This window comes from Corvus moneduloides, chromosome 13 (genome assembly GCF_009650955.1).
Source record: "Corvus moneduloides isolate bCorMon1 chromosome 13, bCorMon1.pri, whole genome shotgun sequence".
Classification (NCBI taxonomy): Eukaryota; Metazoa; Chordata; class Aves; order Passeriformes; family Corvidae; genus Corvus; species Corvus moneduloides.
In genome coordinates this window covers 14851487-14865183 of record NC_045488.1, presented here as the reverse complement: position 1 = coordinate 14865183, position 13697 = coordinate 14851487, and the positions used below count along the sequence as shown (strand labels likewise).

Below are 13697 nucleotides of genomic sequence, written 5' to 3'. Positions count from 1 at the left end.
TAATTTTAGTATTCTTGGTTTAATATATACTATTTTTGCTTATTTGCATCTAAAAAGGTGGCTATGTGGCCAGAACCCACTGCAGAACTTAATGAACAATGTATTACTTAGATTGACTAAAACCAAAGTAGCACTTCAACCTTGGTTAGCTCAGGCAAATGCCTGAAAAAATAGTCTGCACCAATTCAACAGCAAGTATAGCTTCCTGCTGTCCCTGGTGAATGCTGGAAATTCCAGGGATGCTCATGAAGTCTTTGTCTCTCACAAGGGGAACCCATCTGAGTTTCAGTCTATTATCGGCTAGAACTAGTTCTTATCTCCAGTCAAGTGCTACATCTTTTGAAACATTTTTTCCTTAGCATTTTTAAATTGCCATCGTCTTTTCTATACTTGTGCTTCCAAAGCTTTCCGTTGAATGCATTTAGCCACTGCTTTCTTGCCTGCTTGGTTTCTTTGCTATTTAATTCAGTGTTGGTAATCCTCCCCCATGACCAAGTCAATGTAGCTATAGTAGTATGATTGTTGTTCTGTTAATGAAAAAAATTCCCATTGCTTCAGAAATGATGCTGTTTTGATATACGTGTTTTATCATAGTGAAGAATTCCAAGATGAGCTCCTAAGCAATAAAATTGCAGGTGAAATTCAGCATAGATAAGTAATTAGAGCTTCACATATGAAGTGGTGGGTTCTCAACATTTTCAGTTGAGTGAAATTTTAGAGTTCTGATTGTTATTGTCAAGAGAACATCAGTCAAGTGATTGCTACTAGTCAAAATACATTAAAAAGACTAGGAATGTGGTAAAGAATAAAATAATAACAATCATTACTTAATTTTCTAAACCTGTAATTTGTGCTCATCTTGAGTTCTATGTATACTTTATGTCCAGTAGGAAAAAAAGAGACCAGAGTTCGCAAATACCTGGATTTATTGCTTAATTTTAAAATTGCTCTTGTGATTTGGAAAGATCACATTATTTTAAAGAAATGCTTCAGTTACTGCTCATGTCATAACTTTTACATTTCATATAGCAAACAGAATGTGAAGGGGACGTTGCTTAAATAAATACATTGTTTCAAGATGTGTTTAATTGTTTGAAATTGCATTTAGATATCTAAAGCAACATGAAACATGCTAGGTTAGCATTCTGAGCTAAAATTTTTAAGCCGATTATTAAATGTGAACGGACTCTTTATTTAATTTGACCCCATCACCAACTCAAATACACCCCAGAGTCTTTTTGCTGAAGAAGTAGAACATATACCGTGTTACTTGATGGAAAAAGGGTTTCCCAGCCTTTAGTGTATTTGAACCAGATGGGGTACTGAAAATGAATGAATGCTTAGAAATGCCATTGTATTTGACAGTTGAAATTTGGTAAAAGAAAGGACTGTTATTCAGTAGAGTGATGATATTATTTCAAAATAATCTCATTTATATCACTATATTTTTATTTCCTCTACAGATCTCTTGATACAATCCTGAGCAGCGCAGTACAAGGCTTGTCTGTTCTGGAGTCTCATTTAGTGGAAGTGGAAGGAGACACTCTTGGCTTGTATGGTGCTGGGGCACTGGAGTGTCTGGATCGAAACTGGAGTGTTCAAACAGCTGCCATTATTGCCACAGTTTCCTTTATGTTCATAGAATTTGATGAAATTGTTCAAGTGTTAGTAAAACTGAAGACAAAGTTTCCTAACTGTGTGGTGAGTATGCCTCATGTTTCAGCCCTGAACAGCTATGGAATATGTGTTCTTGAATAAAACCTCTACTTTGGCATAGCCCCCCAACTGAGTGCTTTCATGTAAATAGATACAGTTATGAATTGCGTATTTTCTTGTGTTATAATGCTAACCTTGATCCTTAAAAATCAATAATTTAAATTTAGATTTCTTTTCAGCCTGATTTTTATTTCTTTTAATTCCTTTGACCTACCTAATTAAGTTGCAAAGCTTGTGTGTAAATACAGTATTATGGTTCCATACTGCTGTTACGGATCCATGGTATCAGGAAGACTTCATTTGTGTTGTGAGTTCAAAGATCAAATTGCTGATAGGATTAAAAGACGAAGATTAGAAGGCAGAGCTAACTAAATCAGTACGGTTCTTGAAGTTCCTCACTTCCTGATGAAGAAAAGCAACATAAATGAGAAGTCTCTTCAGTATATCTCTTTCTTTTTTTTCTTGGACATTCAAATCAGTCATTTTGATGCAAATATTAACATAGAGATAACAAACATAAACAACTCTTAGCTCAGACTGATTGGCTCTTGAGCTCCCTGCTGCTTCTAGAGATTTTGAGTATAACAAAACTTAATGGTTTAATTGAGATTGATAAATTTGTGGGGAGCTTAAGACAAATTTATCTGTCTTAGTGAAACAATTGTTTCCCTGTGGGTGGGGAAAAATTTGTGGGCGATAGCAGAATCACAACTAAATTTTTGTCTTCATCATCAATTTTTCCTCCTTCCTCTTTCCACAATAATGCTACTACGTAGCATACACCATGCTCATAGGAGCATTAGTGTAGGGCAGGGTATGAGTTAGGCCAGCACCCTGTGCCCAATAAAAGTCTGAATATTTTAAAAGCATATATTGTACTTATATGTGTAGATGTTGCAGGTGCTTTACTTGCAGAAGTAAAAGTAAACATTGTTTAAGTAGTATCATTGCTTTATGTAACACTGAAAATATTCCCGCTTTAAGTAAAGAGTTTATACGTTGCTTGGGGCTTGTAATGTTGACATCTCTTAGTATATGGAATACAGCAGTTGGTTGATTGATGTGTTTTGCTACAGAGACCTCAAATGAAATGAGCTCAGTTGCTTCATCAGACACATGACTGTTACAGTTTGAAAATTGAGTGGCACAGAATAGGAATCACTGTGTTCACTCTATTGTTTCCTTATTTAATTTATTGGGGTTTGACTTTTTTTAGCACCTGAAGTTTAAGGAGACAAATCTTGTGACGCTGCAGCAGTTCAGTGCATTGGCTGAGATGCATCGCATGGAACAGCTGACAGTTGATCCTCAGGGAAATCCGGTTGTCAACTTCGCTTTGTGGAAGTACTATGTTCTGTTCAGACTGAAGCATTTTAATCTACAGAAGATAAATGGAGTGAAGGTAGGATGGTGTTGCTCTTTCTTATAATTGGTCTTAGAGGATGAATAAGTGTTGTTTTTAAAAGAGCAGATGAATTCCTAATAAAATGAGCACAACCCTGTCAGTGTCTTCTCAATATTAAGGGGGAAAAGATTTAAGTAGACTTCAACATGTAATTTGTTGTGCAATTAATATTAAAATTAATATTATTCAATACAATTATGTGAAATTATTATTAAAGAACTGCACAATTTTACCTGATTTTAAGAAGCACTTATTTATTGTTTTTTCATAAAATCACAGTGCTGACATTGAATACTTATGCAAAAGTGTGTTTGACAGACTCCTTAGGAATTTATTGTATATTGCAAGTGTTATAAAATACCATAGTCATATTTTCTGCTTTAAGGCTGTCACAGGAAAAGTCTGTCAAATAGATTTTTTTTTCCTGCTTGCTATTTACAAGATCTTTAGTGTGGGTTTTTTTGTTGGGTGTGCATTTTGTTTAAATAAATAGAAAGTTAGGACACTAATATTGCTGTTCTTTGTACTTTGTATTCCCTTTTACATCAACTGAAAGTAAATTTATTCAAGCATATAAACCAGCTATTTTAGACTTAAGCTTTGATCATAAAGGGGGTGAAAATAGTTACAATGCAACACAATGTTTGAATGCATATTCAATTTTAAATGCTAAGTAAGTTTAAGAGATGTTATGGAAGTTAATTAGAGCAAAAATAATACACAGCTTTAGCATTTAGATCTGGTATTTTAATTTGGTCATCATCATATGTTTTGGATTAGATATACTTGTTGTCTGATTCAGCCGAAGCTGGATGTTGTGGTTTGCTTGGTTTTAGTTGTATAAAACATATATTAGTTGCTCAGAAGAGCAGGAGTGGGTAAAGAGCTTAAATGAATTAACTAGCAAAGAAAGGATGGATGGAAATAGGACTCACTCCAACAGCACAGTATCTTAAAAGGAAAAAAAATAAAGTGATAGTCAGTAATCCCATGAAAAATATATAATAACCTCGAATTTAGTACTTTGTTGAAAAAAATTATCTTCAAATTTGATTAAAAAAATAGAAAGTTTATTTCTTTTTTTACTGCATCGTATTTTCAAAATCAACACTAGTGATCCAGATGAAAAACAAAGAGAAGGTAAATCGTGCCTGTTTGGTGTGCATGGAGAAAGAAAGTAACACAACTGTTTTAGTAGACTTTTTGTTACAATCTCAAGGTCAACAAGTTCAGTCTCTGAAGGAAAACTTTGTATTTAATAGTTCTTGGGGATTAATTTAGTGAGTGGAGCACATGTAGCGCAGCATGATTTTATGTAGGACATATAGCAGATTTTAAATATGGATGACAACAACATTTTTGTCCTCAACAAACTTTTTCAGCCAGACCACACTACATGAAGATGCACATACAGGGTTTTTTTCCTAGTGTCATTAATCATTTGAAAAGCGTCATAGCCAAGCAGAAGAAAGAGATGAACTTCGATTGCTGTTTTTCATTACCCTCCAGCAGAATTTATGATATCCAGATTTACAGATGTACATTACCTATTAACATGAGTAATAGAAAATTCTGTTTCAATGTGAAGAACACAACCCCTGAAGTGATTCTCAGACCTTAGATCAACCCTAAATAACAGTTTCAGATGACAGAAAGGGAAATGTGCGTAGTCTGCTATTCTGATTGCCATTTGTGTGCAATGTTTGTGGTGACTATTGTCTTGTCAGCTCTGAGCTATGCAGAGTTGCAAAGTAAAAGCAATATATACTAACTGAATTAACTAAATAAAGTGTGCAACTCTAGCACTTTTAAACTGTAAAAAACCTCTTTAAAAAACTTTTTATTTTCTCCCCAGCCTTCCCCCTCCATTCCAGTTCATATTCCAGGCTAGAAGCCGAGTGTTGGCCTCCCACTAACAGTGATTCTGTTCCCTTGTCCAGTTGTTACTTTTACTAACTGTGAAGGAGCAAACTGTCTTTATTGAGATACTAATTGAAGTTTTTCCCAGTGATCGTAATCTAAGATTAGTTCTAAGTCATCAAGGTTTGAAGTTACCAAACTCTCCAGACTGCTGTCGACCCAGTGGTATAGGATACAGTGTGGCAGATGCATCTCTTTCCCTGAGCTGGGCCTGCTGGCACAGTTGGTGCCTGTTCTCTGTACTTGGCAAGGAGCAGGCATAAAGCCTTACATTTATGTGATACTACCGTTATAATCTTTTTGTGATTAATGGAGCAAACAATGCACTGCAGTAAGATAGAGAATATGAGTTTTTGTGAGCTGGAGAGTGTATTCAGCATTGCTGTCTCTGTTGACCTGGTCCTTATGCTTCTCTTAACATAAATAAATACATTAAAATCACTTATTTCTCCAGCAGGCATTTCTGCCTGCACTGGGCTTTGTTTCCCTAGCTGCCTTCTGTGTTCTTTGTTTCAGACCTTGCTTCTGTTACAGACTATTCAGCAAGGTCATCTACTCCTAGGCTACTAAGTAAGACTTATTTAATTTTAAGTGAAAATGAACAATTCCAGAGACACTGAAAATGGAGTTGACTTTACATTTCTAATTTCTCGATCTGTGTTTTCACTGAATTTACCCCTGCATTATGCTGTTACAGTATACTTTAGGCAAGTGTAGATTGTATAGTCTCTAAACATTACACAAGAATACAATAAAAGTCTGTTAATGTGGATCAAAATTCCATATTATAACATATTTATATTCAAATTCCATTTGAATAACACAGAATACAAAGTTTGTCTGGAACTGCTTAGTAAATACTGTGAGTATTGTAGTGTCTTTATAATGGGTTCCTTTCCCAAAGCATGTTATAGGATGAATGGAAATTAAATTTTGTCCAGAAGTTAAGAAGTCAATGAGTAAATTTCTCTGTCCAGTGTTATCCAGGTCAGACTTAGATGATCATAAAGATTGCTTCTGCACTCAGTACAAAGCCAGGAGTCCTGAAACTGTGCCAACAAACTTTTGGCAGTTGAAGTCAGTTCATAGTCTGGCCATCAGGGTAGGAGAAACGCAGGCCATGGTCTCCAGAGATTACGAGCTAAGACAGAAAAAAAAATAATCACCACCACCACCAAAGAATGAATCCCTTCCATTTTCTTTACACTTTTCAATTTTGTGTAAAATGAATCCTGAAAATTTTTCAACCATTCAGTTAGTTTAAAGAGACAGCTGTAACTTAATATTGAAACAACAGTGTGGCAGACATTTAGAGAAATACAATGAGTGAACACTTATTTGCAGGAGCTGAAAAATGCAGAGAAAATGTTTTCCCTCTAAAGCTTCTCTTTTATAAAGCCTTTTCCATGATGCTGCCAAAATAAGAGAGTCTATAAGTTATCTTTTCACATGTGCATGCCCAGAATCTTTCTGTTTCTCCAACATAACTTAATCAGAAATTTTCCAGTAGACCTTCTGTAAGTGCATACAGTATCAAGCAGAATAAGTATGTCTGGCCTTCAGAAAATGAATGTAAGGAACCTTTCTAAAATTTCTCATTTCACAAAGACTATCATGAAGCACAGGTCAGCATATATATACATTAAAATATCCAGAATTACAGGAAATAAAACAAGCGCCAGTACCTCATTTGGTTTCTTCCAAAGTACATTTCAAGTGCCAGTAAAAGCAAATTTATGTTTTGAAGATGTGCCTGCAACAGTTCTGTGTACAGTGTTCTGTATAACAAATTTCAGTTAATTCTCAATGTACATATGTAATGAAATATGAATTTGCTAATTTTGAAATGTAATTTTTTTTTTTTTTCTTCCCTTCCCACTCCCTCACAGATTACTGAAAATGATATTGTAAAGGCAGAAAGGCTCTTTGGCATTCTGGCATATGTGGCATCTTCAGAGCTGCCACATTATCGCATGCTTTCATTATTTGGAGAATCCAGGTAAAATACAAGAAACAGAACTGGAGTTTGTCCAGAACATGTTGTTTGACTCTTTTGCACACTGTTATGATAAGTTCTTTTTAGGTAAAAAAAATAAAACTTTCATAAATACCATCTTCTAGAAGATAGGTCCTCTGCATAATGCACAAGTGTTACCATCTTCCTGGTCCATGTAGCCAGAGGTTTTCACAGAACTTGTATGAAGTCTGCTGAGGAGATGAAAAGGCATGTGCACACAAATGAACTACATGCTCAATTCTCCATTTCTACTGGGATTGATGAAGACTTGTGGACCTTCATGATGAGAACTGGCTATTTTTAGTGGGTATTTTATAGTGGGTAATTAACAGTTAACAGATTTAAGAGTTGTACTGTAAAGAAAGGTGAACCCCCTGTATTTTTTGTCTTCTATAGATGAGTACTTAATAAAAGTTAAAGCTGCAAGACTTCCTATTTAGGAGATGCTATGTGATAAATATCAAAGTAAATTGTTTAGAGACAAATTAATGAAGGGACATCTAGAGTCATATGTATTTTGAATAACTTGAGAGTGTAATATACTTCAAAGCTCAAAAGTGTATGTTCCAAAGGAGAAACTCCCCCCTCACAATAGCTAGAAACATCTGCACTTAAAATTTTTCTATAATTAGGACTGTAAATCTCATTTCACAGGAAGAAGCAATTCCATTATCTGCTGGAGGGAAAGGGAAAGAAATCTGGGGTTGGGAGTGAGGAAAGTAGTGATAACAGAAGAAGTGGAGGGGAAAGCACAGCTCGAGCAATGTTGAATTACATGACAAAGGATTTTCATATGGAGAAGCTTGAGGTAAAATGTATCATTACAAAATACTTGTATTTTCTGTTAGGTAACCTTAGGCTGCTACTCATTGAATTTATCTGTACATCAAGTTTCAGTTGTGCTGTTGAGAATGGTGGTTTTAAAAGATAACTGCTTAACATACTTACATATCTGATCAAACATTTAATCTAACTCATCTTTTTCTCAGAACACTGGAAAATTCTCAGTTTCTGTCTTTGATGAAGGGGTTCCTGAACAGTGCCACAGTCTCAGAAATACATTCTTACCTACAAGCCATATGGAGTGAGCACAGTTTTTTAGGAAGAAAAATGTATATTGCACATGTTAGATTTTCCCTGAATTAATTGGTGAAGAACACCTTCAGACAACACATGAGGTAGTGCAGGCTGTAGTAATAAAAAGCTGCTTCCTCACTTTTAAATGAGCTACAGGAAAATAAATATATAGGAAATGTATTAGGTTTAATTATTAATAAAATTGCAACCTGGCTTGTTTCAGACAAGTGTACCAGTCACGCTTGTTTTAGTTTGTGTTTCTGATCTGCTAACTTTTTTGCTTGGGCAGAGGGAAATTGTTCCCAGGGAGAATATGATTTTTTCAGCCACAGTCTCCCTTCTGAACAATCATCATGAGTTCTAACTGTATGCACTCTGCTTCCCACATTTGTCCCATTGTTTGCTTTTTGATTATGTGGAAATATATAAATCCTCTAGTGCAAGAAATTAAATTAAGTTCAGTAATCACTGAATTCTGTTATTCCATTGTGGTTTTGTTATCTCAGATCCACAGCATAAAAAGGAGACAGTGGCTGTATGTGTGGAGAGATTAAATTAAGAAAACATTTTAGCCTCAAAAGCTGTGATAGTAGCTCTTAAATCTTTGAATGGCACAGAGTAAGACAGTGAGGTATTCCTGTTGCCCTTTCCCATGGAACCAGAGCTATAATAAAATAAAATGAGCTTAGTATTTGTACAGTCCATTAAATAAATGTGTTGTTTTCTCTTCCCAGTGCAGCAATTCCCACCTTGTCCTTTGCTATAGCATTGTGCATGTAGCAGCAGGTACTGCAGGGTGTCACAAGAATACATCCTGGCAAAAAGGACTCCTTCCAGTTCCCCAGTAGCAGTAAACTAACATAATAAATGTGGCTGAATAAGTGTATTGCTGAAGATGACAGTCTTGGGTCTTTGATGAGTAATTTGGGGTTTTAGCTGAAACTGCTGGAAAGCATTTTCTCGGCTTTATTATTCATTAAGGAAAACTTCTGGTTTGGTGGCCTCAAGCATGATCTAACATTTTTAACAATGCCACCATTCAAACTAGTTGGGTATTTACCTCCAATATAACTTATTACTTAAAGCTTAAGGCATTTTATAGAAACTTTGCAGAAGCAGGGATTAATAGTTTGAGTTACTAAAATGCAGAGCTAGTAATTGCACAAAGCGCAGTATCTTTTTATTATTTTTAAAGGTTTGTCTCACTTCAGTATCTAATGTAGTACACATTAGGAACCAGCACTTACCAGCATGCCTGTGGAAAAGGATGAGTACTGGCATGTTTTTCTATGCTAATGTTCTTGTTGGGGCAGGTAGAGAAACATATACTTTTCAACTGTTGTACTATAAGGATGGAATTCTGGGAAGGGAGAGAAGGAAAAGTAGTTTAGTGCTTAAAGTTTCTGTAAATTTTCACTACTATGCCAGAAAGCAACAAAACTTGTAATGCTGTTAAAAGATACTTATATAATTACTTAAAAGTTAATTTCAGATGAATTAATGACTTAATATAGTATGAATATTATGAATACACTAAGGTTCTGTGGCCACACTCATAAAAGCTTGACAAAGACCCTGGGCCATGCAACTTGAAACCAAGAGGAGAAAGTACACAAAAGCATCTGCCTGCTAATTGCTGTGTTCTTTAAGTCAGTCAATTTTTGTGAGGGGGTTTTTTGGATTTGCTCTTGTTTAACCTTTTTTCCCTTTTTCTTATACATTGTGTAATTTTCCTCTCATGCAGGAAATCAAGGAAAGAAAAACATTTTGCCAGACATACGTTGAGAACTTAGTGAAAGAAGCAGCTGACATCAATATGAAAAATGAGTCGTTGCAGAAGCTCTGGCCTCAGATGTTCATTGAACTTGTGAGAGATGCAGTGATAGAAATACGCAATAAAAACTCCTACATGAAGCTCTGCCTCCAGCGGATCACTGATCAGAAACAGTAGAGTCAAGTCGTGTTGTCTTGCAAGCTTTTGGTTCAGTATTCTGTCATGTTTTACAAACATAAACCAATAGAATATAAAATTATCATCACTAGGGCATACTTCACTTCCTCCCCCAAAGGGATGCCTTTAAATCTTAATTAAACTCTTAATAGTTTTGAAATAAAAGTTTACTTTCATACTGTTTACCAATGCTTCCTTGGCTAACCAAAGTGGTAGCATAGAAATGACTTGGTGATTGTTTTATTAAGTTCTTGTATTTTTTTTTTTTTGCTACCCTTGAATTTGTAGTGCTACAGCATTGATTTTTAAGAGCAAATTTGCAATGCTTGCCTTATTTTTATTGAACACTTTTTAGTTGTCACTTTTTTGACTGCTGCTGTTTAAAAAACCCAAGAAGAGTAGCTAATTTTTTTATGATCAAAAGCTAATAAATTATTTTTACACCCTGAACTCGATGAAGACTTAATATTGTTGTTTAATTTGTGAGATTATAGAACACTTTTTCACATGAGAGTGCTCAGAATTTGACATTTAATGAGCCTAATTTTCAACTGAACAAGTTGCCCAAACTTGATTTCAAATGTTTTTCACTAATTTCACTAATAAGGTTGTGTGAATTGTTATAGGTAAAATATGATTCCAAGGTCTATTCACTTGAGCTTTATTTTTATTTTGTTAAAATATGTTAATATAATTTATTTTGTTTCTTGATTCTAACTTCTGAGGTTTGTCAAGATCAAATGAGCTAAAATGCCTGCATTACATTTGGTAGGGAGACTGATGACTACTATTCAGATGTAATTCATTCCTGTGACTGTGTGAAAATTTCATATTATCAATAAAAATAAATTCTTCACTTTTACCCTTCACAGATACTGTAAAGAAGTACTATGTGCAAAGAAAAGACTTGTCCTTAATGCTGTATGAAGAGATGAGACACAACTTGCCCCAAAATCACTGTGAATGGGTAGAAAAAAACCCCATTCCATAGTACAGTAATTCCCACAATAATCAGCTTGCCAGCTTCTGTCCAGAAATTGAATTTAGGAAGCATTAACAAGTCCAGCTGATTGCCATGGATAGCATTCAGATGCAGGTAGAAAGTTGTGCCATTTAAATTTAATTTTTTAGTTCCATTGTATCCTAACTAAAGCAATCTAAAATTTTGTGCATTTTGTTACTTAATTTAAATTGTTCTTATTTTACTTAGGCTCATTTCTAGAAAAGAAACTAAAGAAAACTTCCTGCAAGGGTTTCTAAGAGCTTAAAAGTAAATTTACTTTTGAGCCAATCTAAAAGATATTTTCTGTCAAAGCAGAGATGCAGATACAGTTTAATGAGTTTTTATGCCCAGAAAATCATGGAATCATAGAATGGTTTGGGTTGGAATGGACTTTAAATACCATCTAGTTCCAGTGCCCTGCCATGGGCAGGAACACTTTCCACTAGCCCAGGTTGCCCAAAGCCATGTCCAGCCTGGCCTTGAACACTTTGAGGGATGGGGCAGCCACAGCTTCTCTGGGCAACCTGTGCCAGGGCCTTACCACCCTCCCAGGAAATAATTTCTTCCATATATCCAATCTAAATCTTCCCTCTTTCATTTAAAGCCATTCCCGCTTGTCCTATCACCACATGCCCCTGTTCAAAGTCCCTCTCCAGCGCTCTTGGAGCCATCATAGCACTGGAAGGTGCTTTAAGGTCTCCCATGACTCTTCTCCAGGCTGAACAGACCAAACTCTCTGAGCCTTGAATGAGTAGCAGGAATCAAGTGGTCACAGGTATTTTGGAGAGTGCAGTCTGCTTGCATTCAGGTGAAGCTGGGGTATCTAAATTGTCTGAGAGAATCTCTTTTCAGAACATGTTACAGGTTAACAGTGATGTGGGTACTGTTAAATGCACTTTTCCATTTGGTTCATGTTATACTTGCAGGTAGTTGCTTTTCAGTCTGCAGAATGTAGTGGAGGTTAATTCACTTAAATTCTAAGGAAGTGTTAGAATTCCTGAAGAAACTGCTCCAGTAGTTGATTGCGTCTATTAAATTCTATCACCTATCTGGGCTTTTTGAACTGCTTCATGGAATTTATAGTAAGATTAGTTTATTTGATGGGGTTTTTTTCCTTTCCATTGGAAAATTGCACTCTCAAGTTTCATGGTGCATTTTATTAAAGGAACAAATTAGGGCCCTGCAAGATGTGAGAAAATGAGAGTTTACATTAGAGAAACAGCCGGTATAGAAATGATCGTGCAATATGTTTTTGGATCCATCAATTACTTTACATAATTTCTGTGCCAAGGGGGTGGGTGGAGCAATTCCAGCTTCTGCATGGGGACAGAAACCTCGGCAGCTGTGTGAAAGTGCAGAGCTCTCCTGATGATGTAGCTGGGACAGATGGGCCCCTTTTGAATCAGATTCAGCAGCAGTAAAAAAGTGGAAAAAAATGTTCTAAGAAGGTTGTATTGGTCTAGAGGAACAGGAAGTCCTCCATGGGAAAATCAAGAGAAAACCCAGACTTTGATATTGAGGCTTTAGAAGTATAATCCTGGTTTGAGGCTTTAAGGTAGGGTCTTGAAGAAATGAATCAGAGGGTATCAATGGGGAGTTGTAGAAACATCTTAAAATACTCTGTGTTCCCGGTGGTCTCTGAATGCTGCCAGTTTGGACTTTTTTCACTAATAGCAGCTGTTTCATAACAGGATTGCTAAATGGCTGAAGTGAAGGTAGGTAGGCAGCTATTACAAATGAAGAAAAGATTAATGTTGGGCTCGTATGTTCTTTTCACATAAAACCAGTAGGAAAAAAAGAAACTTACTTATTTACTAATTCTTTTCATGAAACAAGTGATGGATTAAAGTGATGTTAGACCTAAGAGTGCATAGAATTTTCAGCAGATAGAGGATCTTAAAATTGTTAGCGTGCTATATATTGTTTATGTGGTTACCCAAATTATTTGTTAGTTCATATCAACTCATGAGATACATTCCTGTAGTTGCTTATTAGGGAGTTCCCATGTACCTAAAAATTTGAAGGTCATATAAACAGCAAATTCTTAGATGTTTTGAAACTTGAGTGTCACATATATGAACTTTCTGTGGTTACAGGTGTAAATTGATGAGTTAAAATAGCAATTGATATTGAAGCTGGGGACCTTTTAATAAAATCTTCCAGTCTGAAAGCACTCATTTTTTTTCTTCTTCAAAAGCCTTTAAATGTCACATAAAACTGAATTTTGATGCTGTTAATATTTCACTGATATCCCATCCAAACTGGACTGTGATCCTCTCATGTAGCCTGACTTCGGCACAAGACAGGAACTATTACTGTAAAATATCTGTATGTTAACTAGAAATCATCTTGAGGGTTAAAAAGATATTGTTTTAAGTCTTTTGAAAACCTTTTGGATTAATTTTTGAATTATTTATGCGATTTACTTATTTCCTGAGACAAATTTCTTCTATGTCCAGACAAAGGTAGATAATGATGTACGATATTTTTTTCAGTTTCAGTCTAGCTGTCTCACACATGAAGGCCCCATTGCGTCATGCAGAGTCGCTGTTATGCAACTGAAATTTGATCTTTAGTAAGGAGACTGATGAGGAGCTGTATTTCATAC

The 13697-nt window shown here is 35.5% G+C and overlaps 1 protein-coding gene across 5 annotated transcripts in view; it reads left to right on the top strand.

Annotated features, from left to right (window-relative positions):
* The window catches only part of LRRC49 (leucine rich repeat containing 49), a 44576-nt gene extending 33619 nt beyond the window's left edge, over window positions 1–10957 (top strand). For 4 of the 5 annotated variants that reach the window (XM_032123348.1, XM_032123350.1, XM_032123349.1 and 1 more), the window contains 5 exons: window positions 1464–1701; window positions 2933–3118; window positions 6931–7040; window positions 7713–7866; window positions 9880–10957. In XM_032123348.1, the coding sequence (XP_031979239.1) occupies window positions 1464–1701; window positions 2933–3118; window positions 6931–7040; window positions 7713–7866; window positions 9880–10086 (895 nt within the window). In that variant the 3' untranslated portion in view covers window positions 10087–10957. The remainder of the gene's footprint in view (window positions 1–1463; window positions 1702–2932; window positions 3119–6930; window positions 7041–7712; window positions 7867–9879) is intronic. The other variant, XM_032123351.1, reaches the window with a different exon arrangement.
* The last annotated feature ends 2740 nt before the right edge of the window (window positions 10958–13697 follow it).